The sequence below is a fragment of the Antennarius striatus genome, chromosome 17 (assembly GCF_040054535.1).
Source record: "Antennarius striatus isolate MH-2024 chromosome 17, ASM4005453v1, whole genome shotgun sequence".
Classification (NCBI taxonomy): Eukaryota; Metazoa; Chordata; class Actinopteri; order Lophiiformes; family Antennariidae; genus Antennarius; species Antennarius striatus.
In genome coordinates, this window is record NC_090792.1 from 14,938,604 (window position 1) to 14,966,138 (window position 27,535).

Consider the following 27,535-nt stretch of genomic DNA (forward strand, 5'->3'; position numbering starts at 1 on the left):
CTGTGTGGCATAAGCCCGCTCTCTATTCGGTACATGTGTCCTGTCAGTCTAACTTATGTGTTCAGGAGACCTTCACAGAACCTCGGGATATAATTTTATTTCTTCATTTATTTTTTAAATATAATTTTACATGTCATCACAACCTTTTTTTTTTTTTGGATAATCTTCCATTACTAACATGTCGATATTATTAATTAAATAAGCCCTTCACAGAGACAGCGTTGTTTTATTTCAGATCTATCGTTGGGAATAAAAATCAAAAAGAGAAGCGCGTCATTGTCTGTGCGCTCCCACAGTCCTCCATACATGGGCGGCGTGCGCAAACGTCCGAGCGGGATTTCCCTCTCCTTGTCATGCCATTCATGGAGTGGCTGTTGTCAATGGGGCAATGGGCTACCAAATATGGAGAAGGGGTCGCACTGTTCGGCCCCTTCTTAGAGACACTCGTCAGGGTATAAATTGCCCCTATGTGACATTTCGGCACCCCTGGTTCACATAGTCAAGAGCCTCTGCCTGGCGCTGATCTGGTGAGTATCTGCAAGGCTATAACGCAAGGATGAAAAAGAAAAAAAAGACCAACAATGGATTTATCACAAGAAGATGGATGCAGGACTCTTAACACCAATGGAAACGACGTCATCCTTTGCCTAACAAAATGTCATCATCATCTAACAGCCGGATCATTTCACTAAACTGGCTTCATCTGTGGTTCGTGCAGCTTTATTTTGTTTTTCGGATTGTGGAGGAAGATGTAGAAAACAGAATATTCACAGTGATCCAAGAAAGAAAACCCGAACTACTAACCACATTCCATAACAATCCATTCCATTATTTGCTTCCATGCATATGAAATCGGTATGATTCATTTGTTGTCAACACAAATTTGCTCTCTTTTATTTTATACTAAGCAAATTCTCTAACAGCTCTGGTCGATCATTTAGAGGATTTCATCAATCTGCTGTCCTGACGGTTCTGTTCTGTTGTGCGTGTGTCTCAGAGCTGACAACATGTGTGACGACGAGGAGACAACAGCCCTGGTGTGTGACAACGGCTCCGGCCTGGTGAAGGCTGGGTTCGCCGGCGATGACGCACCACGCGCCGTCTTCCCGTCCATCGTTGGTCGCCCCCGTCACCAGGTAAAGAGATTATTCATAAACCCCATGACCATAATGAACTGTATGAGTTTATTAGAACACAGAAATACAGTACATGGGTTTGGATGAGGGCCAAATCCACTGCGCGTAATGGGGATCGATTTTTATCTGTCTATACATTACAACAAGAGATAAGGAGAAACATTTACACTCTATAAAAACACGCAAATTCTGCGTATAATGTTGTGGATGATGTTCTCTTTTTGGGGACTGTTATCAGTGTTCCGTGTCACTAATTCCTCGACTCTTGCTGTCATCAGGGCGTTATGGTCGGTATGGGTCAGAAGGACTCATACGTCGGCGACGAGGCCCAGAGCAAGAGAGGCATCCTGACTCTGAAGTACCCCATCGAGCACGGCATCATCACCAACTGGGACGACATGGAGAAGATCTGGCACCACACCTTCTACAACGAGCTGCGTGTCGCCCCAGAGGAGCACCCCACGCTGCTGACAGAGGCCCCCCTCAACCCCAAAGCCAACAGAGAGAAGATGACCCAGATCATGTTCGAGACTTTCAACGTCCCCGCCATGTACGTCGCCATCCAGGCCGTGCTGTCCCTGTACGCCTCTGGACGTACCACTGGTATGAATGAATGAACGGTTCCTCATCTGTAAGGTATTTAGTCCCGTGGATCAGTGTGGGAATTCATTTCCACGCTTTCACGAACAGGTATTGTCCTGGACTCCGGTGACGGCGTGACCCATAATGTGCCCATCTATGAGGGATACGCTCTTCCTCACGCAATCATGCGTCTGGATTTGGCCGGTCGTGACCTCACAGATTACCTCATGAAGATCCTGACCGAGCGTGGATACTCCTTCGTCACAACCGGTGAGTGCGACCACAAATTCCGACTAAACATTGTGACTAGAGCGGGTTTATTTCATATATAAAAAGTAAACTTTTCTCGATTTTTATTTTTTTGTAATTAACCACATTTTTTTTGTATGATGCTCGTCTGACTGACGTCACATCGATCTGATCCCCTCCAGCTGAGCGTGAGATCGTGCGTGACATCAAGGAGAAGTTGTGCTACGTGGCTCTGGACTTTGAGAATGAAATGGCCACCGCTGCCTCCTCCTCCTCCCTGGAGAAGAGCTACGAGTTGCCCGACGGTCAGGTCATCACCATCGGCAATGAGCGCTTCCGCTGCCCGGAAACCCTCTTCCAACCCTCCTTCATCGGTGCGTAAAGACGCAAAACGAATTTACCTGCTGTATCACTGCGCCATTCTGGAGCGGTTCACACAGTAACTTGACTTCAGTTTGGATAGATTACTTCCAAGGCTTGAGTTCAATTCAGTGACCAAAACAGGACTCTAACATCCTCCTAAAAGATTTAAGAAAACACAACTATATATATATATATATATATATATATATATATATATATATATATATATATATATATATATATCTATATATATATATATAATTTTATTTTTTTGCTTGAATACTTTTCAACTGTCATCCAGGAGATTTTAAAACGTGAAAATGCTTCGACAGAAAAAAATAGAGCCAGTTACTTTATTTTTATCTCTTAGAATTAGTCCTGGACGTCTGAGAATCACAAACTGTAAAGCATAATGATCAATTTGTCCAATTTCAGGTGAACAAATTTAATTTATCAGACTAAACTAAATTGATAAATTAGATTAAATAAAAATAATATTTATTTAAAACACACACAGATTTGTTGCTCAATGGTACACCTGTTTATGATCATCATCCAAAGGTCATAGTTCACCCATCTTCTGCTTTACAACTTCATAGCCGGTAAATAGACATGAGTCATCTCAAGAAGGGGTTCTTTGTTCTCCTTTGCGCCACGGAGCGCGCAGTTGCCCCCGGAGCTGTCCCCTTCAGCACCTGTACCGACAGCTGACTGAGGTGTCAGATGTGCTCTTACAGCTGCTGGGGGGGTGGGGGTGGTAGGGGGTAAAACTAACTTGTGCGCTGTGTTTGCACAGGCATGGAATCTGCCGGCATCCACGAAACCACTTACAACAGCATCATGAAGTGTGACATTGACATCCGTAAGGACCTGTACGCCAACAACGTCCTGTCTGGTGGCACCACTATGTACCCTGGTATCGCTGACCGCATGCAGAAGGAGATCACTGCTCTGGCCCCCAGCACCATGAAGATTAAGGTGAAATGAAGTCATCGTTGAATATGATCAACATTTCTATGAAATGAGCCTTGTGATTAACAAATAACTTTTTTGTTCAGATCATCGCGCCCCCCGAGAGAAAGTACTCCGTGTGGATCGGCGGCTCCATCCTGGCCTCCCTGTCCACCTTCCAGCAGATGTGGATCAGTAAGCAGGAGTATGATGAGGCTGGACCCTCCATCGTCCACAGGAAGTGCTTCTAAGCGCCACATCCCAGGCGTCACCACACTTCCCACCTTTGTTTACACTCAAGTGCAATTTATATGTGGATATGTATAGCTTTATAAATAAACAAGAACTTGCAGAAGGAGCATCTTTATTTCTTTCCTTTTTTTTTTTTCTGGTTTCAATCTGAAAGGTGTAGCTTTGTGAGCTACAAAATTCCTCCCTCCCTCGAAAGCAACGAAGATCTGCCTTTTGGTCACGTGATGGAAGCGTAAACGTTATTAAAGAGATTTGAATTAGAGCAGATTAGAGGGAGCGGAAAGGATAAACCACCTCATGAGAAATTAACAGCGGCAAGTTTCGGTGAAAACACCCCAAGTCACGTGATCGGTAATCCCCGTTTTCCCAGGACAAGGCCTGTACCTGAACCCATTAATAATATTGATAACGATATTAACACACACACACACACACACACGCACGCATGCACGCGCAGACGCGCGCACGCACAAGTATTTCCAAGGTTGCCACATTAACTTTAATGTCAAAAGTCATTGATCTAATATTACGCAGCGCCACAAATTGATCAAATCTCAAAGCAGTACACAGGGCGGGGTCATTTACTTCGGTTCTATTTTTAGATCTCAACACAGACCATTAGAGAGAGAGGAGAGAGAGAGAGAGAGAGAGAGAGAGAGAGAGAGAGAGAGAGAGAGAGAGAGAGAGAGAGAGAGAGAGAGAGAGAGGGGAGAGAGAGAGGAGAGAGAGAGAGAGAGAGAGAGAGAGAGAGAGAGAGAGAGAGAGAGAGAGAGAGAGGTGAGAGAGAGAGAGAGAGAGAGAGAGGAGAGAGAGAGAGAGAGAGAGAGAGGAGAGAGAGAGAGAGAGAGAGAGGAGAGAGAGAGAGAGAGAGGAGAGAGAGACAGAGAGAGAGAGAGAGGAGAGAGAGGAGAGAGGAGAGAGAGAGAGAGGAGAGAGAGAGAGACTAGTAAGGGGATTAGCAGCTCGGATGTTACTTTCACTCTGTCAGTGGTTTCAGAGAATCATCTACCCGACAAACAACGGCTCTAGCAGCTGGAGGGAGACCTCAGACCTCGGGGAACGTTTTTATTTATTTATTTTTGATAAATTATCGGATACATTTATGAAGCCAAACATTTCACACATAGAAGTGAAACAATAGGCCATCGATACAGTCAAGGCTGCAGACCACCCGTCTTTGAAACGTTATTTGTGTCATTTATAAGTGAAAAACAAAGGGAAGTCATCTTGTGGGACGCATACGGTTCCGTAGATCAAGTTGCCAGAGTTACTACATTTATTCTAATGTGAAAACAGTCATTCTAAAATGTATAAAGTCCAGCTACGAAACGTGGTGACGGTCTAGACACATCCCCGTGTCCACTGAGTGGTGCAAACTAGATGCAAAAGTGAAATATTGGAAATCAGAAGCAGTGGTGCTTCTGGCTGCGTTCCACGGACCTGTCTGCGCGTACGTGACGCATGGGAGGGAGGGGGGGGACTACTTAAAGGCGGATTTACTCTGGCAAGACATTAAATCCAGCCTCTCTCCAAACCAGACGTAGCGCGTAGCTCATCAACCTGATCTGCAGATCGAAAATAGGAGGGCTTGTTGTAATCAGCCCTCAGACTCCCATGACAAGGAAAAAGTGTGGTAAGGTCCGTGGGAGCGCTCGGCACACACAGCAGGACGCGCACTGGCGCCGTGCGCTCAGCTCATAACCAACCAGAGAGCGCACAGAGACGGAGAGAGACCGGGACGGCAGCAGCATCCACTGACGGATGCATTGTTTAGTTAAAATTGGACGCGTTGGAGACTGACACAAGCCACAGTCTGACAGAAGCAAGACGAGGAGATATCGCGCCTTTTTTTTTTTTTTTTTTTTTTTTTGGAAAGGATTTGAACAGAGTGCCGCTGTGCTCTCGTCTTCTCCGGATGCTCAGAAATGGGGGAATGGACTATACTAGAGAGGCTCCTGGAGGCTGCTGTCCAGCAGCACTCTACTATGATAGGAAGGTAAGATCACAAAAAGAAAGAATAAAGGAAGAATCGCAGCAGCCTCCAGGATCGTCTTTAGCATGGCTCCCAGTCCCCCGTTTCTGTGTTGTGGCTCAAGGATCTTCTGTAGCATGGTGCCCAGTCCTTCGTGTCTGTGTTGTGGATTTTTCCCGTGTTGTCTCAGATTCTTATTTTTCTTTTTCTTTTTTAACCTTTCCCTCCACCTGAGACGGCTAAGTAAACCAGCTGTATTTTCAGAAAAACCAGGATGGTGCTGCAAACAGTCTAAAACCCAATTTAAAAAAAAAAAACAAACAAAAAAAAAAAAATCCAACAACCCATGTGTCATTTCATGTGTTCACCCGTCCACTCTTCCATTTGATGTGTGTGTTGGTGAGTCTTGGGTGCTGCTGTGTGCTCTGTGCTGACGGAAAGAGAGACACGATCGGCGCTATCACACACACACACACACACACACACACACACACACACACACACACACACACACACACACACACACACACACACACACACACACACTTCTAATAAAACGCTCACATTTGATGCAAAATCAAACGCCGATTCTTCACATTTCACTTCAACCATTGAACCAGAAAAAAACAACAACACACACATGTCACACACACACGCACACACACACACACACACACACATACACACAGACACATAATGAGAGGGACGTTATTATACACCCTCCGGAGCGTCCTATTTCAGCGCTGGACAGCTCCGTAAAGTCCAACACACACACACGCACACACACACACACACACGCACACACACACACACACAGTTATTGGATTGTGCGCGTCAGCGCGCAACGAAAGCACATCTGTATAACACATCTATTTACACTTATTTTCACATTTTTTTTGTTTGTTTGTTTGCTTGCCTTGTAGGATCCTATTAACAGTGGTGGTCATCTTCCGGATTCTAATCGTGGCAATAGTTGGAGAGACTGTCTATGATGACGAGCAGACTATGTTTGTTTGTAACACCTTACAACCGGGCTGCAACCAGGCGTGCTACGACAAGGCATTTCCCATTTCACATATTAGATATTGGGTATTTCAGATCATCATGGTGTGCACTCCGAGCCTTTGTTTTATCACGTACTCGGTGCATCAGTCAGCCAAGCAGAAGGAGCGGCGGTACTCAACAGTCTATCTGACGCTGGATAAGGATCAAGATTCACTGAAGCGAGACGAGAGCAAAAAGATCAAGAACACCATTGTTAATGGAGTACTTCAGAACACGGAGAATTCCACCAAAGAAGCCGAACCAGACTGTTTAGAAGTCAAAGAGATCCCTACTTCGGCCATGAGAACTACAAAGTCCAAAATGAGGCGGCAGGAGGGCATCTCCAGGTTTTACATCATCCAGGTGGTTTTCAGAAACGCGCTGGAAATAGGCTTTTTGGTGGGCCAGTATTTCTTGTATGGATTCAACGTCCCGTCGGTGTACGAATGTGATCGCTACCCCTGCATAAAAGATGTCGAGTGCTACGTGTCTAGACCCACGGAGAAGACAGTGTTCCTGGTCTTCATGTTCGCCGTCAGTGGGTTTTGCGTGGTGTTGAACCTGGCGGAACTCAATCACCTGGGCTGGAGGAAAATCAAAACGGCCGTGCGAGGCGTGCAGGCTCGGAGGAAGTCCATTTATGAGATCAGAAATAAGGACTTGCCGAGGATGAGTGTGCCTAATTTCGGTCGCACTCAGTCGAGTGACTCCGCTTATGTGTAACACACGTGAAAAAAGGAGAGAAAAAGATGTAAAAAAAACAACAACAACAACAACAACAACTAAAAACCATGATGGATGTGAAGGACGGCTCCGTGCGCCTAATCCGTGTCATGATTTCAAGAGTGGGCAGATTATTATTATTATTATTTATTTATTTTTGTCTTTAAAGGACTTCATGGCAAGCGTGGGTTACACGTTTGTGTACTTATTATTGCACTGATGCAACTTTTTAGTAACGTTTATATTCTATATAAGATGTTAAAACGGAGACCGTGCTGAGGTGTTCACATCTTTACTCTTTGTGGGCTGTTCTGTTGTACTTGAAGAGAGTAAAATGCAAAAATTGCACTAAGAGGTGAACACTTGAGGGCCTGACCTTATCCAAAATGTGCTACTGACCTGACGGTGTTTTCAATATATTTCTTTCTTTCCATGTGTTTTCATCTAATGGCACCATACACAGTGATTACAGAGGAAACCTATCATCCAGATTTATATATGCATATAGATATAAATACTGACTATGGTTCTACCTAGTTGAAATACATCAGCAGCATTCATGTTTGTTTGTTTTTTTGTTTTTTGCCTGTGTTGCACCACTGACCTTAACATATGTAACTATTCCATTGCTTAATAGCTGACTTGCAAAACAGTATCTGGTGAATTTGCTGCAAACGCTAACGTCTGTGAGTTCCTTAATTTAAGACACACCAAAGCGCCCACTGCTTTTATTTGTGAAGTGTTTTCTTGCTTTCGTGTAATCAAGTGCCATACTTGTACATATACATGATATATATGTATACATATAAATATATAAATATATATTAATCATCATGAAAGCTGATTCCCTGCTTGGATTATGCTAAATGTTGCCCATTTGTTTTTGTTTTTTTTTCATTTGCTTTAAATGTATTTGTTGTAATTTGAATGGAAAAAGATACACCTTTTTTTTTTTTTTTGTTCTACAAATACTGGAAAATGAAATGAAGTAATTTTCTTTTTTATATACAAGAATTAAATGTCTCTCCTGAATCATAGCTAATCAAAAAAAACAAACTGAGAAATAGCACAAATTGACATTTTTATCAAAGACTGGGTGATGGAAATCTGCTCTGGTGCTACAGTTTTTCATAGGATGGTTTTAAATGTAACCAAAATTAACCAGAAAAAAAGCCAAGACCTTTTTCTTTTCTGTGGAAAATAAAAGTGGGATTCATGTACACCAGAAATGTGTCAGGTGCAGTACTTTGTGTCCGCTTCTCCAGCTCGTGTTGACTGACCTGTCCCATGGATATATGCAGTAGATATATTTTCCAGAGGAAGTTGTGTCCTGGTGCAGTGAAGATGTTAGCCACACCTACTCTCTCACTCTCCACAAAAAAAGAAAAAGACAAAAAAAAAACCCCACTGCAGGACGCACGTTGCACAGGATCACTCTTTAATGCTTTGCAATACTCACCTCACTTCCACGAGACACATCAGTACTTATCCTCCACAAATAACTGACCAGAGATAACCTTTAATATATACAGATTTCTTTAAATCCCACCTCAACGCTTAACAGTAAGATGTGAACTTTATGACTTTCCTCATACAATGTAGAGATGAAAACTAAGCTGATCACGATTCTGAATACAAAAGGGGGGCTGCTCTTTCCTGCTGCTGTGCTCATCCACTTCTTCCCTCATTTGAGGACAGATGTAAGAAAGCAACCTGAGCTGACAGGAAGGTTGTGTGCTCCACAACAAGGTCAAAAAGGAAACAGAATACGGGGAGAGCAAAAAAGGTGTTCAAGAATGCATCCGCACAAGAGAGAAAGAGAGACAGAGAGACAGAGAGACAGAGACAGAGAAAGAGAAAGAGAAAGAGAAAGAGGATATCTGCAGTTAACCATTCCAGGTGATCTGGGAAGGGCTGGTTTTCTTTGTGTCTCCTCTGCCAGGATGAATCTGCATAGCTGAGAGAAATCGAGGAGCGGCGGCAACCTCACATCCATCTCCAGCCCAGCAGGGACACCAAGAATTTTCTTTTTCAAGTCATGAAAAAAAAGAAAAGAAAAACAGGGGAAAAAAGAGCTGTTTATCAACTTGGCTCTGATGCAATGCAGTGCACTGTGGTGTGCATCTTTGTTTCGCTTTCTTCCTCCTCCTCCTCTTCCTGTTTTAAAACATTGAACTTTTCAAGCGTTTACTTAACAGCATCACAGAATAAAAAGAAAACTATAAATCCACTTTCATGGGGTAAAAATAAAAAGAGTACAGTAAAAATGCAATATTACTGGTGTCATAAATACCATCACTTTATATTTTTGCCCTTTCAATTTTCCTTAACATTCAATATACTTTGAAACTCCATGCAATTACACAAACTGTAATGCAGGCATGTCTTCTGAGTCTCGTAGGGATCAGCAGAATTTGAATGTGAGTCTGCAATTTTTGTAATCACGACAGTTGGGCTTACATGTCACACAAAAAGGTAGCCAGTAGACGGTAAGTAAAAAGTTCATGGCAGTTGATGTGAATCAGTGAACACATCTAAGAAAGTTAAAATGTAGTTTGTATAGAGATCAGGTAATCTGAAGGACCCTTGCATTGCTTTTATCTGCTGGCTTTATCCAGCCCGACAACTGCAGGAGAAAATATCAAGGCTGCAGGTAAGCTATTTTAAGACTGCAAGGCAAAACACTGCAGGGGCACCTCAAATTTCATGTGATTGCAGGTACTCAGGATGAAGGTAGAAGTTTTTAGATTGCTATCCATCCTTTACTTGAGTCACTGAAACAAAGACATCCTGATTTAACAGGGTCTTCCTGCCGAGGTGAAAAACAAACGGCCGTATAATAAGCATTTTATAACAACCCATCCACTCCATCTAAATTCCGTTGTCCTAAAAGATCACATTGCTAAATTCATTTATCGTGTGTGGGTGCTAAGTTTATTTTAATTTGAACTTCCATCATTTCACATTTAAATATATTCATATTTCATGCAAATATAACTCTGCTTGCATGGAAAGAGCACAGAAAGCACAGACGTTGACATAATTAAATGCAAACCTGCAGGCAGGCCCTAACATAATGACATAAATATTAAGTATATTCATGTAGACACTGAGAAGAAAGGTTAGAAGACTCTACTTTGAATGTGTATAATGTAATATGTACATTAATACTAGGAAACCAAATCTAATATTTGTGAGTTAATTCCTCTGTTTACTGCTGCTGTGCAAAAACGCTGATCATCAGTATCACCCAAGGAACACTAGTCATGAGTTCAAATTTGACAGATCCAAACTGATGAAAGCAATTTCGGTTCATACAGAAGCAATAGAAATATTTTAACAGAAGGTCTTATGCAGTTTTATATAAGATTACGTAAGTTGCAATTTTAACACCTTCTTTCCATCAACACTAGTGTAAAAATATTCATACTGTAGGAAGACCACGGTTGAACAACTGGGGGAGACCAGGTCAGTATGAAGCGTTGGCTTCAGCGTTATTTCCTCTTTACGATGTGACTTTTGACTATGAAAGTGTACGTGATGGTTTAGAACTGCCAAAGAAGGATGACGTAGCTGCTATGCTTTTATTTGAGGAACAAGGATGACAAATGGTGACTGGAGCTGGACTACTGATGTCTTTATTGACAGGCCACCATAGATCACGGTGATAACCCCCTTGTAATCAGGAGTTAGACAAGGACGTTTCAACAGACTCCAAAATATAATCAAGAAAAAGATCATAGCAGGCACAAATAAAAGTAATTTAAACTCCTTATTTAAAATGAAATACTAAATAGCAGTTGTTCTCGAAGTAACCTCTGTCTTATTCGGCCCCTTGAAAAATGTGATAAAAGATTAAAACAGAACTTTGACCTGGGAGTAAGCGCTACAAATCCCATGGTCCCCCAAACAAGCATGTCCTCCCATTTTCTCCTCTTTCAGAGAACTGAAAAGAGCAGGCTGGCTCCGGGGGAAGTACTGCTTTAATTCTGTCTTTTGCACAGATTACTACATGAAAGGGGGAAAGTAAACTGAAGAAAAACAGAGAATGTGGGGGTTTTTGATCCACTCAGCCATAAGTAATGAAATTAACCCGGTTACCACAGCACATATGCACGGTATAGCATGGCAGAGACTGATATGGCAGACATTGAAACAAAACACACTTGATGTTTGCATCCATGTGGAGGAGGAAGAAGCAATGCATTCACATGGTGTGACCAAGTTTCTAACTTTCAGTGTACCAGGGGAGCGAAAGCATCGACTCAGTTTGGTCTGTGAAGTTCATTCCTCAGTCTCCTGCCATAATAGTTTTCGTCATTTCTCCGATTAAAACAACCAGAACACCAAGTTCTGTGATGCTTATCTGTGCTTCCAATTTTTCCAAAATGAATGTACCCTGTTCAGTACAAGGGCAAGAAGACGGAGAACATTTGACGGTCTGCACAGAGGGATTTGGCTGGCTGGTTTCGTTGGTTGGTGAGCCATGTGGGTCCATACAGACAGATTTGGTTGAAAATAAGCACTAGCGCAGCTGAAAAAAAAATATACCTGACAGACCTGACAGCAGATTAATTTCTCATCCATTTTTTAATGTGACCCCAGGATTAAGAACATTAGAGGATTATGCACAGATTTGTCAACCACAGGATCACTGTGGGACATCCAGCACCTGGGCGAGGACACAATGCATCCAAACCCTCTTTTTTAACCAGGTGGTTCAGGTTAAGATGAGTAAAAGTAGCAGGAGAAATAGGGCAGAATTCTAACTTGGAGCATGAGACAAAATGCATTTGACTAATTATTCACCCTAAATTCAAAGTTTGATGTGACTCCAGCATTTGCAAGTTTCTGAAAGTACAGATTTTTTGCCATAATGCACCAAGAATCTCCCTTAAAGTACTTTGTCATTAATGCAAAGCACACAGAGTCGGGATACACTGCAGCAAAAACAAATCCCAAACAATTCCCTACTTGTGACACTTTTAATTTCTTTCCAGTGGTGACAGTTCATTCTGACACTTATTGGTTGTTCTTGTTCTAACTTTCTATGCCCACTTCACTCCTCTGCATTCCCTAATAGCTTGTACTACACACAGCCCATCGACCCTGATAGATGTTTAGGTTCTGCACCATTAAACAGCCAATAAAAATCCACAGCTGACAAGTCTTAATCGGGTGCAGAAATGTTCACCGGCCAATTGGACGTGTACCGATACAGGAGGTGGAGAATTGCTCGGGAAAATCGAAGAGACGCAGAAGCAGAAGTGGAGATATATATATTAATTTACAGCTACCCTGCACTGAAATGCAACCATACACAGAGAATATGAATCACTGCTCTGCACTATGGAGGCTTACAGAGGGAATAGAAGACAATACCCATCTCGTAAAATTTGTGACTGCAAGATATAAAGTCCACTTTTTCGAGTTGTCCGCTTAGGTGCCAGACGACGAAGCTGCTGCAATAAAACAAATAATAAAATGTAAACATAAAGAAAGAGGAGAAAATAAATAATTAAAATGTGACTACTGTACTCTGGTGGTGAATTTGGTTGCTTTTTAATCCCTCTGGAAGTGTAAGATTACAAAATGTGGGCTGGACCCACTGACTCTGCTGCTGCTAGGTTTGCTCATCATCTAATCTACTTCACTGTGGTTTACCTTTGGACTCTGCATGAACCAGCCACAATGCTGTCTGCTTTTTCTCACCCGACGTTCTGCAGGCATCTCTATTTCTCCTTCTTCCATCCCATCCCTCCGCTCCCTCTCCTTCACCCATCCCCCATTGCCATTCTTAAGCGCTGCCACTTCACCGTGAATCACGTGCTTGTCATTTTATCGAGCCCCAAAGGAAGATATGAGATCACACTTACACTGAAGCTTCCAGTCTTTATTGATGCACCACTGTTTTTTGAAACAGCTCTGATTATATTTTAAACCAAAAGCGATGGGGAGGGTTCAACGTAAATCTGCTACAGGTTTGCTGATAATGCAAACATCTATGAAAAGAAGCAAAGTTAATAAAATTAAATTCTGGGTAGAGGTCTCTGATGACATTAGAGTCCAATTTGTGTGTCTCTCATGTTTATGAGTGGGGAGCCTCTTTAACTATCCTGCGCATGCATCTCCATTCTGCAGTGGAGCAGCTGGAATGCCAGCAGTATGTCATGATACCCCCAACAGTTCAGCTGTAGATGTTGATCAGCAGTTCTTGCATGTGTTCTGCTCCACCTGCTCCCCAATGAAGGACTGGTGCACAATGTAGTGTTAACATTTGCACTGGTATATTTACACAGACATCAGAATTGTTTGTTTTGGCACATCCATAGTGGAGTGAGTAGTGTAAAGATTACCCGCTTGTTAACTAAGCAATTCCTCAGTTCAGAACCGACCCTCCTGATTACTAGCAGGATGTTTTTGTGGAACAGTAAGATTTGCAGACTTGTCATTATCAAACTCTCATACTCCAAAACACACAAATTTCTTATTCTATCATCTCAGAATAAAATACAGTAAAATAATGTTTGAATGTATCGCATAGCAAAGGGGAGGTCTGTGTGTTTTTGCCTCTTCAACTGTTACGCTGCCTGTACGTGTGAGCTCTAGATGCAGCAGAAAGATAACTCAAAATCATCATTTCAAGTATATTAACTCACAAAAAAACAATGGCATCCAGTGTGCTTGTCAGAAAACTTTTAAATGTAAGCTCCAATCCAAGGAAACATGAACTTGAAGCACTACAGACACTCCCTGTCCGAGTGCAGCATTTGCCCAAGGTAACCTATTAGAGGACATACACACCCTCAGTCCTCGAGCACATGAGTTGGTCTCTCAGTGTTTCAACACAAAACAAGGCTGTGTAAAGACGTATGCTGGAGTTGTTGTTGTCAAGGCGTTAATTAGACTGAGAAATCTTGTGTTAGACCTTCCTACCAAGCAATCCATTCACACACACACACACACACACACACACACACACACACACACACACACACACACACACACACACACACACACACACACACACACACACACACACACACACACACACACACACACACACACACACACACACACAAACCTCCCCCACTCACCAGAAACCCAGCGCTGTGTGCCAGAGGATGTCTTAGCTATAAGCCAGTTGAAATGTTTGCATGGAATTCCAGCTGATTAGGTAAGATCAATTGTAATCTGGGTGTCGTTAATGGTGTGAATTTGCGAGTTGGACGCGATCATAGCAGCTGGGCTTTGGTGGGCACTGAGTGTTGATAGTGCTAATGATTCTCTGCGAGCTCATGCCAGCTTGTCTTTACAGCCAAAAGGCAACACTGCAGTGATTTCTGAAGAATTACCTCCGCCAAAACGAGTCAGAGGACAATCTGTAATCACCCACTTAGTTTTTGCCTGTTGCTTGTTCATTTGTCTGAAAAATGTGTTCAATCTTTATTGAAATGTTGTTTACTGGGGGATCACGAGCCAAAGAAGAGTTGATTAAATTTAGATATGGATGCTGATTATGGATCACTACGTCACTTTCTGCATCATTTTGCCAATAAAGTGAGAATACATTGCCACCAATGACATCATAACCTAAAACAACTGGATAATAGCTTTGTGGTCACTTCAAATATGAGATCACACTTACACTGCAGCTTCCAGCATCTGGAATATAGCATTTATCATCTTTAGTTTATGAGTTATCTTCCAGATCTGGATTATTTGCGTACTGGTGTATTTTTCCCATTTGTTTCAGGTGTGCCATATGCCCCAGGTGCAGTGACACAAAACATGCTGACATGTTTTGTTTACCTTGTGAGAATTGTTGAAAAATGTTGATGCTGATGTTTTAGAGATAGTAATGCTAGTGGAGTCAGTGAGTCAATGAGCTGTGTTTGGATGCTGCAAGAACCAAATGTTGTGAATAAACTTCGTTCACATAAAAAAAAATAGTATAAATCAAAAATAGTGAAGTAGGAGTAGTTGCATTGGAATATGAATAAACATAGAGAGACAAATTAAAATCGTTACAGAGGTGGGAGGACCAGTGTTGACATGCATGAGGACAGGAAGGGCAGAGGAACCCATGAGCTTCGAGATGCTGATGCGGTGGAATCCTTAAAGAAATGGCTTCATGGTTAATCTAGGATCAATACGCCAGCAGCACACAGACGGGCACTACCTGATGAAGGTCTATTTCTCCTGACATCAGCAGATTTGTGTTCACACACTGCAAAAATGGCCCATCTTAATAAGTCCTTCAGTCTTTGAAACCTTATTTTCTGCCAGAGTGATGAAATAATTTCATTTCTGCCCACTGCAGCTGTGATGGAAATCTGTGTTAGCTTGAGAAAAGAAATGCACGTTTTGCACATAAGAATCTTGAATCTCGATGGTCAGATCGAATTCAACGCTTCTATCCTTTGGCATCTGTCTCAGCAGAAGCTAAAGGGCAGATGCTAAAAGTCTATCCCAACTGCATGTGAAACAGATGCTTGCGATTTACCGGAACAGACAAGGTTGACTTGGTTTTTCATTTGAAAACAGAAATGTGGTTTTCATTTTTCAGCAAATAAAATAAACTTGAGTGAGAGTTTGAGCGCTCATGTTGGTCTGGAAGCTCATCCTTGGCTTTAGGAAGCACAACTGCAGACAAGCTGCGGTCCATCCAAACAGAGATTTGGGTTCAAATGAGCTGAGTTGAAGCCGAGCTGGCCCCCTCCACTGAAGGGGAACATCCTCCACACAGAAGCTCTGTTCAAGTCCAAGCCATAATTCAAAGCAAACCGCGCTTCCTCTGTCTGTGTCTGTGTCTGTGTCTCTGTCTCTGTCTCTCTCTCTCTCTCTCTCACACACACACACACACACACACACACACACACACACACACACACACACACACACACACACACACACACACACACACACACACAGACACACACACACACAATTAAACTGCGTCATAGACAGAATGTTGTGTGCTTCCCATCATTGATATACAAGACTAGGGGAGCGGCTCATGAATATCAATTGGTGGTTTGAAATGACAAAAGAAGAGGAAACCTTTCAAATGGCTACAGTGTATAAGGAATAAATCCATTGACATAATTTATCAATTATCATTTAATTTAATAAACTTTTCCAGATCAAAATCTTACAAACTATTAGTATAATGTATGAAATTTTAAAGTCTAATTACCTTAAAACTTATTCTCTGACTAAGTTACATGTGTGCAACTAAAACTAGTCAAATTTAAAGGATAGTTTTGACATCAGTATTTCACTGCTAGAAACTTGACTTTAAAGGCAGGGTACACTCCGGGCTTGACGCCAGTGCACCATAGTTTTTCTACATCATTTATAGAGTATTTTCATAATCAGTGATTTAGCTTGATGAAATTTAAAAAGACTGCAGCCCCATGAAAATAATTAACCACAGCAGCTCTTCATAATGTAGTTTATAGTAACAGTAATTGAAGTTAATTATTATGCTAAGAAAAAACACCTTACTCTCCAGGGACAATATAAATTGACTTCACCAGTACTGTGTGGGTGTGGTCTGATTAAATCAGATTGACAGGGGTGTTGCAATGGCACATAAATATTCATTTCAGATTAGTCATCAATAAGCAAGACTGCAATTTTAAGTTTAATTAAGAAAAATAATCCACCATGTATTAAATTTATTGCAGGTTGTTCATTTATGAGTAAAAAAAATTGTAATTCAAGTCACAGGACTTTTGGCCTTTTTTTATTCTACAATTGGATTAGTTAAAACCACCATTTTTAATCTAATGCCCATAACTATCCAAACCTATTCCAAAGGAGAGATGAAATTATACATACATGGATACGCATGTCTACAAGACAAATCGCTGCTTTCCAATCCGGCTGAATTTAACCGCCCCACTGATTCACATGATAAACATCTGCTACAACCCCCTCATGGCAGCATAGGAAAAATTGACACGGTCCTCATCTGACAGACAAGAACCATCAATCTGTGCTTTGTACAGTATGCCATCTCAGATAAAAGCATGTTGTGCACATATTTGTGTGTGTGTGTGTGTGTGTGTGTGTGTGTGTGTGTATGTGTGTGTGTGTGTGTGTGTGTGTGTGTGTGTGTGTGTGTGTGTGTGTGTGTGTGTGTGTGTGTGTGTGTGTGTGTGTGTGTGTGTGTGTGTGTGTGTGTGTGGTATGCAAGGGGCTGGGGGCTGGAATTGATTATCCATCAGAGCTGTGCACCTCCCCTCCCCTCTCTTTCTCCCTCTCTATTTGATTGCATGGGCAGGAGACAAGGTTTTAATATGTTTTGTTTTATTCACATGATTAATCCTGAGGTCCAGTAAACCAGTACACATTCAATTCCAACATACCCTGTACACATATCTAGTCTGAATCTATAATAACCCTCATCTTTTGAACAGTACTGTATTGTGAAGGGGAGAAAAGTAATTTTTAAGTATCAGATATGAACACATTTAAAGAATTAAGACAACAATATAACAACAAGAAATATTAGTATAACAAGCCATGTATATATACATTCATCGGCATTATTTAGTTCTCAAAAACACAGTGTTCGAATATTAAATAAAGTGAATCAAACCACACCTTTATCCAGATTCACCATTCCAAGGACCGCCTATTAGCAGAATTCCATTAAAAGCCAATAAGAATCTGGAGGAATTTTTATTTAAAAACGAAAAAACAAATGATAATGAAAACAGAATCTCCTTCATGACTGAAAAACCCACCATATATATATGTATATATATATATATGTATATGTATATATATATGTGTGTGTATATATATATGTGTGTGTGTGCGTGTGTATATATATATATATATATATATGTATATATATATATATATATATATATAAAACATTTTAAAATAGCTGTGAAATGTCTGGTCATTTCAGCCGTGAACATGAATTTTTTTCTTAATTAAATAGAGAAGATTACACATACTCTTCTTGATTTACCTTGACCTGAATGACTGAGGAACTACAGATACACACTCACGCCTTTGCACACAAACACAATTTTATTATACCTATTGAAAATGTTAGTCTGCTGGGCTCTCACATGGCTGAAATAGAGTGTGAAATTTCTTCTCAAACATTTATGAGTACAGACCTGCGTGACATCACTACGGTGTGTCATCACTGGTGCTGGGAATCAGAACAAAGCCAGAGCAAAGGCAAGGTTAAAAGAAAAAGGTTAAATGGGAAGAAATACTCATTAAGAACAAGAGAAATAAAGAAATAGAGACAAAGGGAAGCCAAGAGAATTGTGGACGAGGCAGCAAACATGTTTCTTTCAGACTATCTTGCCGGTAAGACATGACCTCATCGCGGCTTCCCCGGTCTGAAGACAAGACCTCATATCCTGCAGACTAAATCATGCAGTATTTACTACAACACAGACTACAGCCCAGTAACCCAAATCCCCCAAAATGTTGTGGATGATCCTGAGCTGCATAATTTATCAGAGCTGCGGTGTGACAGTGCTCAAAGATGAAGATGACTGCAGAGATCCCTACACAGTCAGAGCAGAGTCGTTTGCTGCGCTGCTTGTCATAGATTATAAATGTATTTCAAAGATAAAGAGTACTGTATATTGTTATTTAAGAATTGCATCACACATATAACGCACCTTATTCCAGTTTATTTTGCTTTATGTCTAATTTTCAGCCATTATTTCTTTAACATTGTACCAATCAAATTCCAACAATTTGAGAGCACAATGACATCACTGCCACAAAGGGGAAAGAAACACAAGGTAATTTTTACTTAGCAGTAAATTCAACTTAGTCTTGCATCAATTCCTCAATTGCACAGGACATCATTGCTTTGTTTGCACAATGTAATGGTCAAAGTTAAAAAAAAGAAAGGTGGGAAACTGTCACGAATGTATTAAATGCACATTTCTTCTCCAAATAACTTTTAATCAGACCTGATGTGTTTCTTTCCCCTTTCTGACATTGTTCTGAAATTAAATAAAAATAACCCTGAATGTTGACTCTTTTGCCTTGTCACCATTTTTATGGTGACACAGATTTTATGACCTTGTTTGTTGTCCCCATTCTGGCACATCTTTTGCCATTCTGGTCCTCTCCTCTCACCCACCTCTGGGTGCCCATGTCTGCCAACTAAGCAAACACTCACTGTCAGTCATTTTTCCATCAAAAGACTGGAAGCATTCCCTCAAGACCAAAGTCTCCAATCAGTCGACCAGTTTTTTCCTCTACCGCCTGATATCCATGTCCCCATTCAGCCTCTCAAGTGACAAGTAACACAGAGGAGAGAGAGACTGAGATGAAAACTGAAGATATTAGGTGGTGCTTCTGGACAACGGATGACATAGAGTGGCTGACGTCTACCTCATGCAAGATAAATGCAGAAAAGACTGAATGATGAGGAAAAACAAACACACAGAAGCGTCATCTTGTTCCCGAGAATGATGATTCACCGATGTCTTCAGTCGGGGAGCTACTCCTGAGTCATCCCATCACTCACCTGAGAGTCTGCACATCTACATTCAGCTAGTGACACACTTTCTATTCATTTATGTATTACATCATAGCCTAAGGAAAGCAGATGTATTGCACTGTACTTTCTGGGTACACATAACTATGGTTGGTTTACACTTTCTTCTGGTTCCTTCACACTGTGTGACCACACTTCTGTTAAGACATCACCTACCCTAGGTGTGTTCCAGATGCTTTAAAGGCCTGTTGCATCATTTTTTTTACACATCGGCGTGAGAGTGAGTAACACATGGCATTGTTGCCCGACAGCCTTCCGAACTGCACCCTCTCAGGTTGTTGATGGTGCTTTATACAGCAATAAAGCTGCCAGTTCAAACAAGAGAGGGGAGACAAAGGCAATCCAAGAGCTGCTGTCCTGCTTTCTCACAACCCATTAGCCAACTGATGAAGAGTCTGGACCCAACTTGCACCATTTCAGCACTACCTTAATGCAGCAACTACAGGAGAACACATCTCTATTGAGCCCGACATCTGTCTTATCAGACGGACGCACCGACTATAGCAACGCTGTAGAAAAACCTCACAGACTGCCCTCCCCGTATCCTTTGTTACTTTGTTCTTCTCACAAAAAGAGTGTCTCCCTTTCTTCACGTCTCTTTGATTATTTGTTTTCCCATCAGTGCCAGAGCTCAGCTGTGGCCAAAGCGCCGTCCCCCCCTTCTCTCATCACCCACTCTCTTTGTGGGAGACGCCAGAGGCTGTTCACACTGAAAACATGCTACATCACACAAACGTACAAGCATTCAGAGTACCAACACAGACATACAAATGTTGTCGTGGCACTTAAGGTGTCACAAAGGGGTCGGACTACCCTTGTGGTGTACACTGATGGAAAACAACTGAGTGCAATCAGTGAAGCCTTTCAACACATTTATTAAACACATCTTGTCAAGAGTTGATCATTCTCTGTCAATTTGTTTGAAAGAGGATCCAATTTCACTTTTGAAATAATTTAACTATTATAGTACAGTAATTATAGCAGTTATAGCTATAGGGGCTGATCTTTCAAGTAAAGCAAGGTGGTTACCTTTTAGATGGAGGCCACCTGGGAATACCGGGAGCTGTGAGCTGTTCAGCACGGACAAAAGTTTCACTGCATGACTGTAATGTTAGAATTGGGAACAAAAGTTGTCTTCTGATGTCCCTTATTTGTATGGATGTCTTGTTTCTGCAGTGCCCTGTAATTCTAACAAATACATAAATAATTCATCTCCCAAAGGTACTTCAGCTCATGGGAAAACCAGCCAGAAAATGCCCAGTGTCGTCTGATCTTGGCCTTAATACTACTTGGACAGGGGAACGCCTGGGGTTATCAATCACTAGGAGTTTTTCAAGCAAGAAATTTAATGTGTTAGAATGGTACTAACCAAAATGAAATCAGTTGTAATACTGCAGTCATTTTTATTTAAGTACATACAGTAGACAACTGTTAAAATAAAAATATCCATTCTGTATTTATACTTTCCTATTCATTTCTATATTTTACACTATTTGGAATGGGACAGATGAACAATTTTGCCACACATATATGGCAAAAATCAGAAAACTTTAGAAGTGGGCATGTATAGGTGATCAGGCTCAAAGTACCGTGTTTAATTGAGTGGTCACTAATTTGGGATGTACATGTATTATGTAAAAGGAAATCACTTTATGCTTTCAGCAAGTTGCTATGGTTTCCATTGTGTAAAATGGTTTTCCCACTTAACCTTTGTTTCCCACTTCTTCATGTAAATTTTCTCTTTTGTGCACCTGCTGGAGATTAAAGCGCAGTCACCGGTCTCAGGCTCTCTTGAATTTGGCAGGGCAGACAAGCCTACTTCCATTTGAAAACAGCAATTTTTATAGATATCCTTTGGTCTACAACGGCATCATCAAATATTGCCTTCACAATAAAACCAGAAAATCACTTTTATTGTTGTTTTCCTCCTGAAATAACTTTCCTAAACATTTAGATTTGCAGTATCAATTCTGAGACATTCTGTAGTGTCCCGCTTTGTCCTTTTCTGCCCTCAAATCCTAATGCACCACTTAGTATTCTGCAAGGCTCCACTTACATTCAGTGTAATAAGGAGATGTCATTCAGCTTCACGCCTCTTTCTTAATCATTACCATACAAATAAAGACAGACAACCAAAGGATCAGAACTATATTCTTTGTAAATCTTAACAGTTCAGTTGCGCTTCGTGCACCACGACCCTTCTAATAATAACATGATAAAATTAATGAAGTAATAAAATGACATCCATTCCAAAAATGCAAGATATAGATTGGGCTTAATTGACCTAATAAATAATTTCCTTTCATTGGTAAAAACATTCACTGAGCGAATTATACATAAACATTGCATCAGTGCATAAACACAGCCTACATATTAAAAAACATGCTTACATCTCGGGTTCAAAGGTTCAGCTCAGAATGGAAACTGTTATGTTTTACAGGCCTATGCAACAGTGGGTACGTTCTTGTAATTTATCGTTTCCTCCAAACATGAAGGTCACATTTTCAACTATGTCTGCAGTTTGCTTGTTTATTATCAGGATTACGCAAGACAAATGAACTGATCCTATGGAAGCTTCACGGAGAGGGTGTTCATGGGCCAAACAGGTAAGGAATTTCTCTGCACAGATGAGGCATATTGTGACATTTTCCCTGATTATCTGAACATCCGAATTTATGACCATCTATTCATAGAATTCGGTATAGTAAGAAACCTTCAGGGCGGCACGGTGGTGCAGTGGGTAGCACTGTCACCACACAGCTAGAAGTCCTTTATATACAATAGTTTAGATGTTCTCCTCGTGTCTACACGGGTTCTCTCCAGGTTCTCCAGCTTCCTCCTACCTCCAAAAACATACATTTCTGAGGAATTGATGTTTCCAAAATTGCCCATAAGTAAGAGAGTGTGTGACTGATTGTTTGTCTTTCGTGTGTCTCCGCGGTGCACCAGCATTGCGCCCAGAGTGTCCCCTGCTTCTCACCCACAAATCTACTGGATAGGCTCCAGCAAAGCCCGTGACCGACAAAAGTAGAAGGATAAGAAAATAAAGGGATAAATAAATGAAAAAGAAACATTTAATGGGGAAACAAAGGATGAAGCCTCAATAAGAGCGGGTGCAGAATGTACTGTACTTGATCTGATTTAGATACACTGAGAAATTAAAAAGATTAGATTAGGCACAATTGACTATAAACTGAAAAGTGTAATTGAAATATCACCATCATTAAATAGAAGAATCACCCCACATTACCTTACCTGAAGTGCCATTTATCCATCCTGTGTGTTTGGGTGTGAGTAACCAGGTTTCGTAGATGTCCCCTGTAGAAATGTCTGCCTTCTGTCTACTATAATGAAACAAGATGGCTCTTCCTTTGTGCTGCTCAAAATAATGATTAAAATAGATGTGGAAAAACTGCAATGTCTCTTTCTAATAATCATGACCCACTTATTGAAGTGCAGGGACTATTTTCTCTCTACCTGATTACACCCACCGCAGAAGCAAGTACAGTATGTACTGTCTTCTCATGAATTATAGGCTCGTGTTTGTCACAGCCTGAGATGCAAATGATAATGGACTACTCCTTGGATGAGCTGTAATGTTAGCTAATGTAGTAGCTAGTAGCTAGTGTGAAGATAAAGTAGATGTAGGCTTTGTTCTGCGTGGTGACATGGTTGAAAAAAAATAGGTTCTACCTGAAAATGTGCACGACGAAATCTGTGCACTAATTTGAGCAATAGGGTTGTGTAAAGAAGGTGAGGACATGTCCATCGAATACATCTGAAAAACTCTGCAACCCGTATCAGATTAACTTTGATGGATGTATTTAGGGTGGTGCCATGATCTATCTGTGAACTGCCACTTTACAGTGCTATTCAAACCTTTCACAACATCTGTCAGTTTTTCAAACATATATCATACCTACATATAAGTTGTATTCTAGAAGGTAGCTTCTGTCTTATTGTAAATAACTATAATTATGATTTCAAAAAGCTGAGCAATGTAATTATAGCCAGTCAAACCACTGAAACTCATTCTAATGGAATTAAGGTTTTTTTTTTTTATATTTGATGACAGTTTTCTTTAAACAGACCATCAACATGTAGATCAAGCTATAAAAACAACACCTAACTGTTAAAAAAAGAGTTCCATTCATCAGTGTTTCATTAAATTTTTTTCCAAACTGTTAAATTTTATCATCCCCACAAAAATGCGATACAATAGATGGAAAATTTAGAGCTGTTATGACTTTAAAAAGCTGTAACATTTTGCAATTCGACACAAAAACATTTGATCTGTGCTATCTCCCTCTCTTCATTTGAAGTGTGGCTTAGCTGAGCCGAATGAAAGGCAACGCTATCTCATTGTTTCAAAAGCAGATTATCTGTGACTTCAAAACCCCCACTTTAGGCAATGCAACACATTGCTGTGCTATATCCGAGCCATTACTCTGTTTAATGCCATAGAAGATTTTGGAGGAGGGCTAATCTCCTTCCTCATGCAAACCCACAGGTTTGGTGGAATGTTTCTATCTGTGAACGTTCACATTAGAGCGAGTTTGACTGAGTTAAACTACAAAGATTGCACCTACAGATGGATGATCGATCTGGGGATGAGTGAGTTGTCACCGTATGTTTTGTTATTTGTGGCATTATACGTATATAACTCAAAGGATGCTTTTGGTAAAGTGCTCATGTTTATGTCCTGCGAGAACCTGTGAAAATTACATCTTATTTACCATCTCCAGTTTCTTCTTCTTTGGCCTGCACCTGTTTTCCTTGCCCTTGAACGAGACCTTGTAGATTCCCTACCATCCACGCAAAAGTTAGAGATGCTAACTGGAGACTAATAGAACAAATCTTAAATAGCACAATAACAGAGATTGATAACACAAATAATTTTGTATTTACAATTTGGTCTTAGTCAGTCTATATTACTGTTTCTTATCTCACAAGAGTGAAACCTCCATGACTTTTATGAATATAAAGATTATGGAAAACCACAAGAATAGGACTTGTATCCAAATCAGACTTTTGTGTCATGGATAAAACCCTTTATTCACATCTATTCCAAAATTCAACGGTTCCCTTTTTGGCATTTGCATCAATCTTCTGCAATTTTCCATGCATAGCCATTGAGTAGTCTATGCATAATTGATTGGGGGAAAAAATCCCCAGCCTCACAGTGATTACGGATTTATCGGGATCCTCTGCAGCATTTTATGGTTTCTTCTCTCTCATAGGTTCAACTCTACCACATTTCATAAAACTCAAATAACATCAGTTATTTTGGTGTAATACAGATAAAATACAGACATTCAAACCAATGCTGGTGAAAACATGTCTCTTTGTTGAAGGTAGAAGGGCTCTTAGATTTATTTTCAGCATGTATATCTACTTAATGATTTTATTTCAGTGCACTACATAAATAAAGGAAGAAAAACATTCTCTCACCATCTATAATAAAAGATGACTGAGGATTCTTTTATCTAAAAGTTTCATGTCTTACATACTAACACCTCTGGTATAATTCTGAATTTTTTGGTTCACTGCTAAAAAAAAACATTCACCAGCCATGATTGGTGGCAACCAAAAACCAAAGTGTGAAAAAAATTCAAGGACACTGAAAACATTTCATTCAATGAACTGAAGTTATTCACCTTCTGTGAATTATATCCCAAAATATAAAAAGCTACCTGTTTCCCACAGAGGTTTATTATTCTGCCGCATATTATGTCATGTGGAGCTACAGCAATCTGCTGAATCACTCTCTGTCTGCCTTACAAATATATTTTTTATTCACAACTGTCCCTGTGCAAGGGCAGGACATCAATCCGCTTTGTGTGTGCAACCTCTGCCGCTCAGCTTCTCGACGCTCTGGGTCGGGTCTGGTTATTGAATTGTCTGCGGCTTTGTTTTGCTTGGCATTCTCAGCTGTTTTTTTCCACCCTGCTCCAAAATCATGGCCCATTTATTCTAACCCAATTATTATTGAAGCCTGGCTGAACGACTGATAGATGATACTTTGTCACAGCTCGGCTGACACACATATGGAGGAACAGATTAATTGCACGCACATACAAAGAGCCACAGAGAGAGTGTCCACAATTATCTTAATTTATGAGGGACAATTTTATTAATTAACACGATGGTGTGAGGTAATAAAGAAAGATGTGAACATGAATGACGTGGCTAATTGGGCATTGAGTGAGAAGGAGGATTTGTGGTTTATTGGGCGTGCTTTGTTTCATCAAGGCTCATAAGTCACAGAGTAAAACAGAACTGAAGCTGAGGTCTAACCAAAGGGAAAGTGGAGAAACCCCCCAGTCAAGTCAAAGGCATTTAAAAGGGACAGTCTCTTTCAGCGCACACCCTGTATGAACCCTGATGTCTTTAATCAGTCTATTTCATGATCACGCTGTACTTGCTGAGGAGATTGTTGGACTTTACTAATCCCACTGGATGATCCTGTCTGCTTGTTTGACTCAAACAGGCTGGAGTCACGGCGGTGACCTTCTCGTCACCTGTCCAAATGCTAGCTTGCTGCAATGCTTTAGCCCCAACAAGGACACCACTCGGTTTTATGCCTGCAGTGGTTCCTTTGTGGAGTTTTGAGCTACACCTGATAAATGTGATCAACGTGTCTCTACGCTGAATATCTGAATAAGTTAATATTTTGCAATAGAAATGAAAATTGTAATAGAAATTAATTTGGAATGACCAAAAACCACTAATAACCCTATCCTGTTCAAAAACACAGAAAAGGTACAATTCTTTGCTGTTACTTCTGAGACAAAACTGCTAATGAACTAAGAAATAATTATTATTAGATGGTTAGTTCAGAAGTAGATTGAAAAAGCTCAATGAGAAAAAAAAACCTACAAATGTGTGTATCAATAGTGTCACACTAAAGTGAAAATTTAATAGTTTCAAAGTTTTATTACATGTATCCTTTAAATTGTGTATTACCAGATCAGTTTCAATCAATGGCGGGATGTTTATTTTAAGCCCGGAAGAATCCTCTTCAAGGGCAGTGAGGAGGTGATATGAAGTCAGGGTGTAATGAACATATGGCCATCATAGCTTGTGAGCTAACATTCTGTCTCCTCCAGAGTGAAGCTTATACTCTGCTAGACTGGTGGAGTAGCGCTGCCTGCATGCCAATCTGCCTGATTCCCCGTTAACCAACCGAGTGCACTGGGTCTCTTGTCTCACACACACTAGCTGCCATCTGCACCCAGAATGGGCTGCTTTGAGGGTTTGCGTGTTTGTGTGTGTGTGTGTGTGTGTGTGTGTGTGTGTGTGTGTGTGTGTGTGAGAGAGAGAGTGACAGACCTCTTCAGAATATAGGTTGCAGTTAACCCCATGCACACGCCTGTCTTCTAGCTGGCTGCTTTCAGAAGCGGGAAGATCATTGAGAAAAAAGATCTATTTTTAGATGTGAAATGGGGAGGTGACAACCAATAGCTGTGTGCACATGGATGTGCATGCATGCATGTCAGTGTGTGTGTGTGTGTGTGTGTGTGTGTGTGTGTGTGTGTGTGTGTGTGTGTGTGTGTGTGTGTGTGTGTGTGTATTTGCCTATGTGTAGCTGTTTGATTTTATGGGTGAGTATGATGTGTAGTGATAGCCTTTTCCAAAACAACCTAACAGAAGAGGCACAAGCTATCTTCAACTTCGCACGCAATCACATAAGCCACACATGAGTCC

General features: G+C 40.9%; 2 protein-coding genes across 3 annotated transcripts; both read left to right on the top strand.

The window, feature by feature from the left end:
* Positions 1–432: 432 nt before the first annotated feature.
* LOC137610477 (actin, alpha cardiac muscle 1) lies at positions 433–3,639 on the top strand. The gene is made up of 7 exons (XM_068338037.1): positions 433–527; positions 998–1,136; positions 1,415–1,739; positions 1,827–1,988; positions 2,150–2,341; positions 3,127–3,308; positions 3,389–3,639. Exons 2-7 carry the CDS (start codon positions 1,008–1,010, stop codon positions 3,530–3,532), a joined length of 1,134 nt encoding a protein of 377 aa, XP_068194138.1. The 5' UTR covers positions 433–527; positions 998–1,007; the 3' UTR covers positions 3,533–3,639.
* A 1,390-nt stretch (positions 3,640–5,029) lies between these two features.
* LOC137611043 (gap junction delta-2 protein) lies at positions 5,030–8,484 on the top strand. Of its 2 annotated transcripts, none has more exons than XM_068339016.1 (2): positions 5,030–5,529; positions 6,429–8,484. In XM_068339016.1, exons 1-2 carry the CDS (start codon positions 5,459–5,461, stop codon positions 7,270–7,272), a joined length of 915 nt encoding a protein of 304 aa, XP_068195117.1. In that variant the 5' UTR covers positions 5,030–5,458; the 3' UTR covers positions 7,273–8,484. The 2 variants fall into 2 exon arrangements, with proteins under 2 accessions (XP_068195117.1, XP_068195118.1); XM_068339017.1 differs by having other exon boundaries at positions 5,030–5,171.
* The last annotated feature ends 19,051 nt before the right edge of the window (positions 8,485–27,535 follow it).

Excerpts from the sequence above, each read along its gene's own strand:
- LOC137610477 (XM_068338037.1), top strand. The coding sequence starts at position 1,008 with ATGTGTGACGACGAGGAGACAACAGCCCTGGTGTGTGACAACGGCTCC. Across the intron at positions 1,989-2,149 it reads ATACTCCTTCGTCACAACCG|CTGAGCGTGAGATCGTGCGT; the intron begins GTGAGTGCGACC and ends GATCCCCTCCAG. Across the intron at positions 3,309-3,388 it reads CCAGCACCATGAAGATTAAG|ATCATCGCGCCCCCCGAGAG; the intron begins GTGAAATGAAGT and ends TTTTTTGTTCAG.
- LOC137611043 (XM_068339016.1), top strand. The coding sequence starts at position 5,459 with ATGGGGGAATGGACTATACTAGAGAGGCTCCTGGAGGCTGCTGTCCAG. Across the intron at positions 5,530-6,428 it reads CACTCTACTATGATAGGAAG|GATCCTATTAACAGTGGTGG; the intron begins GTAAGATCACAA and ends CTTGCCTTGTAG.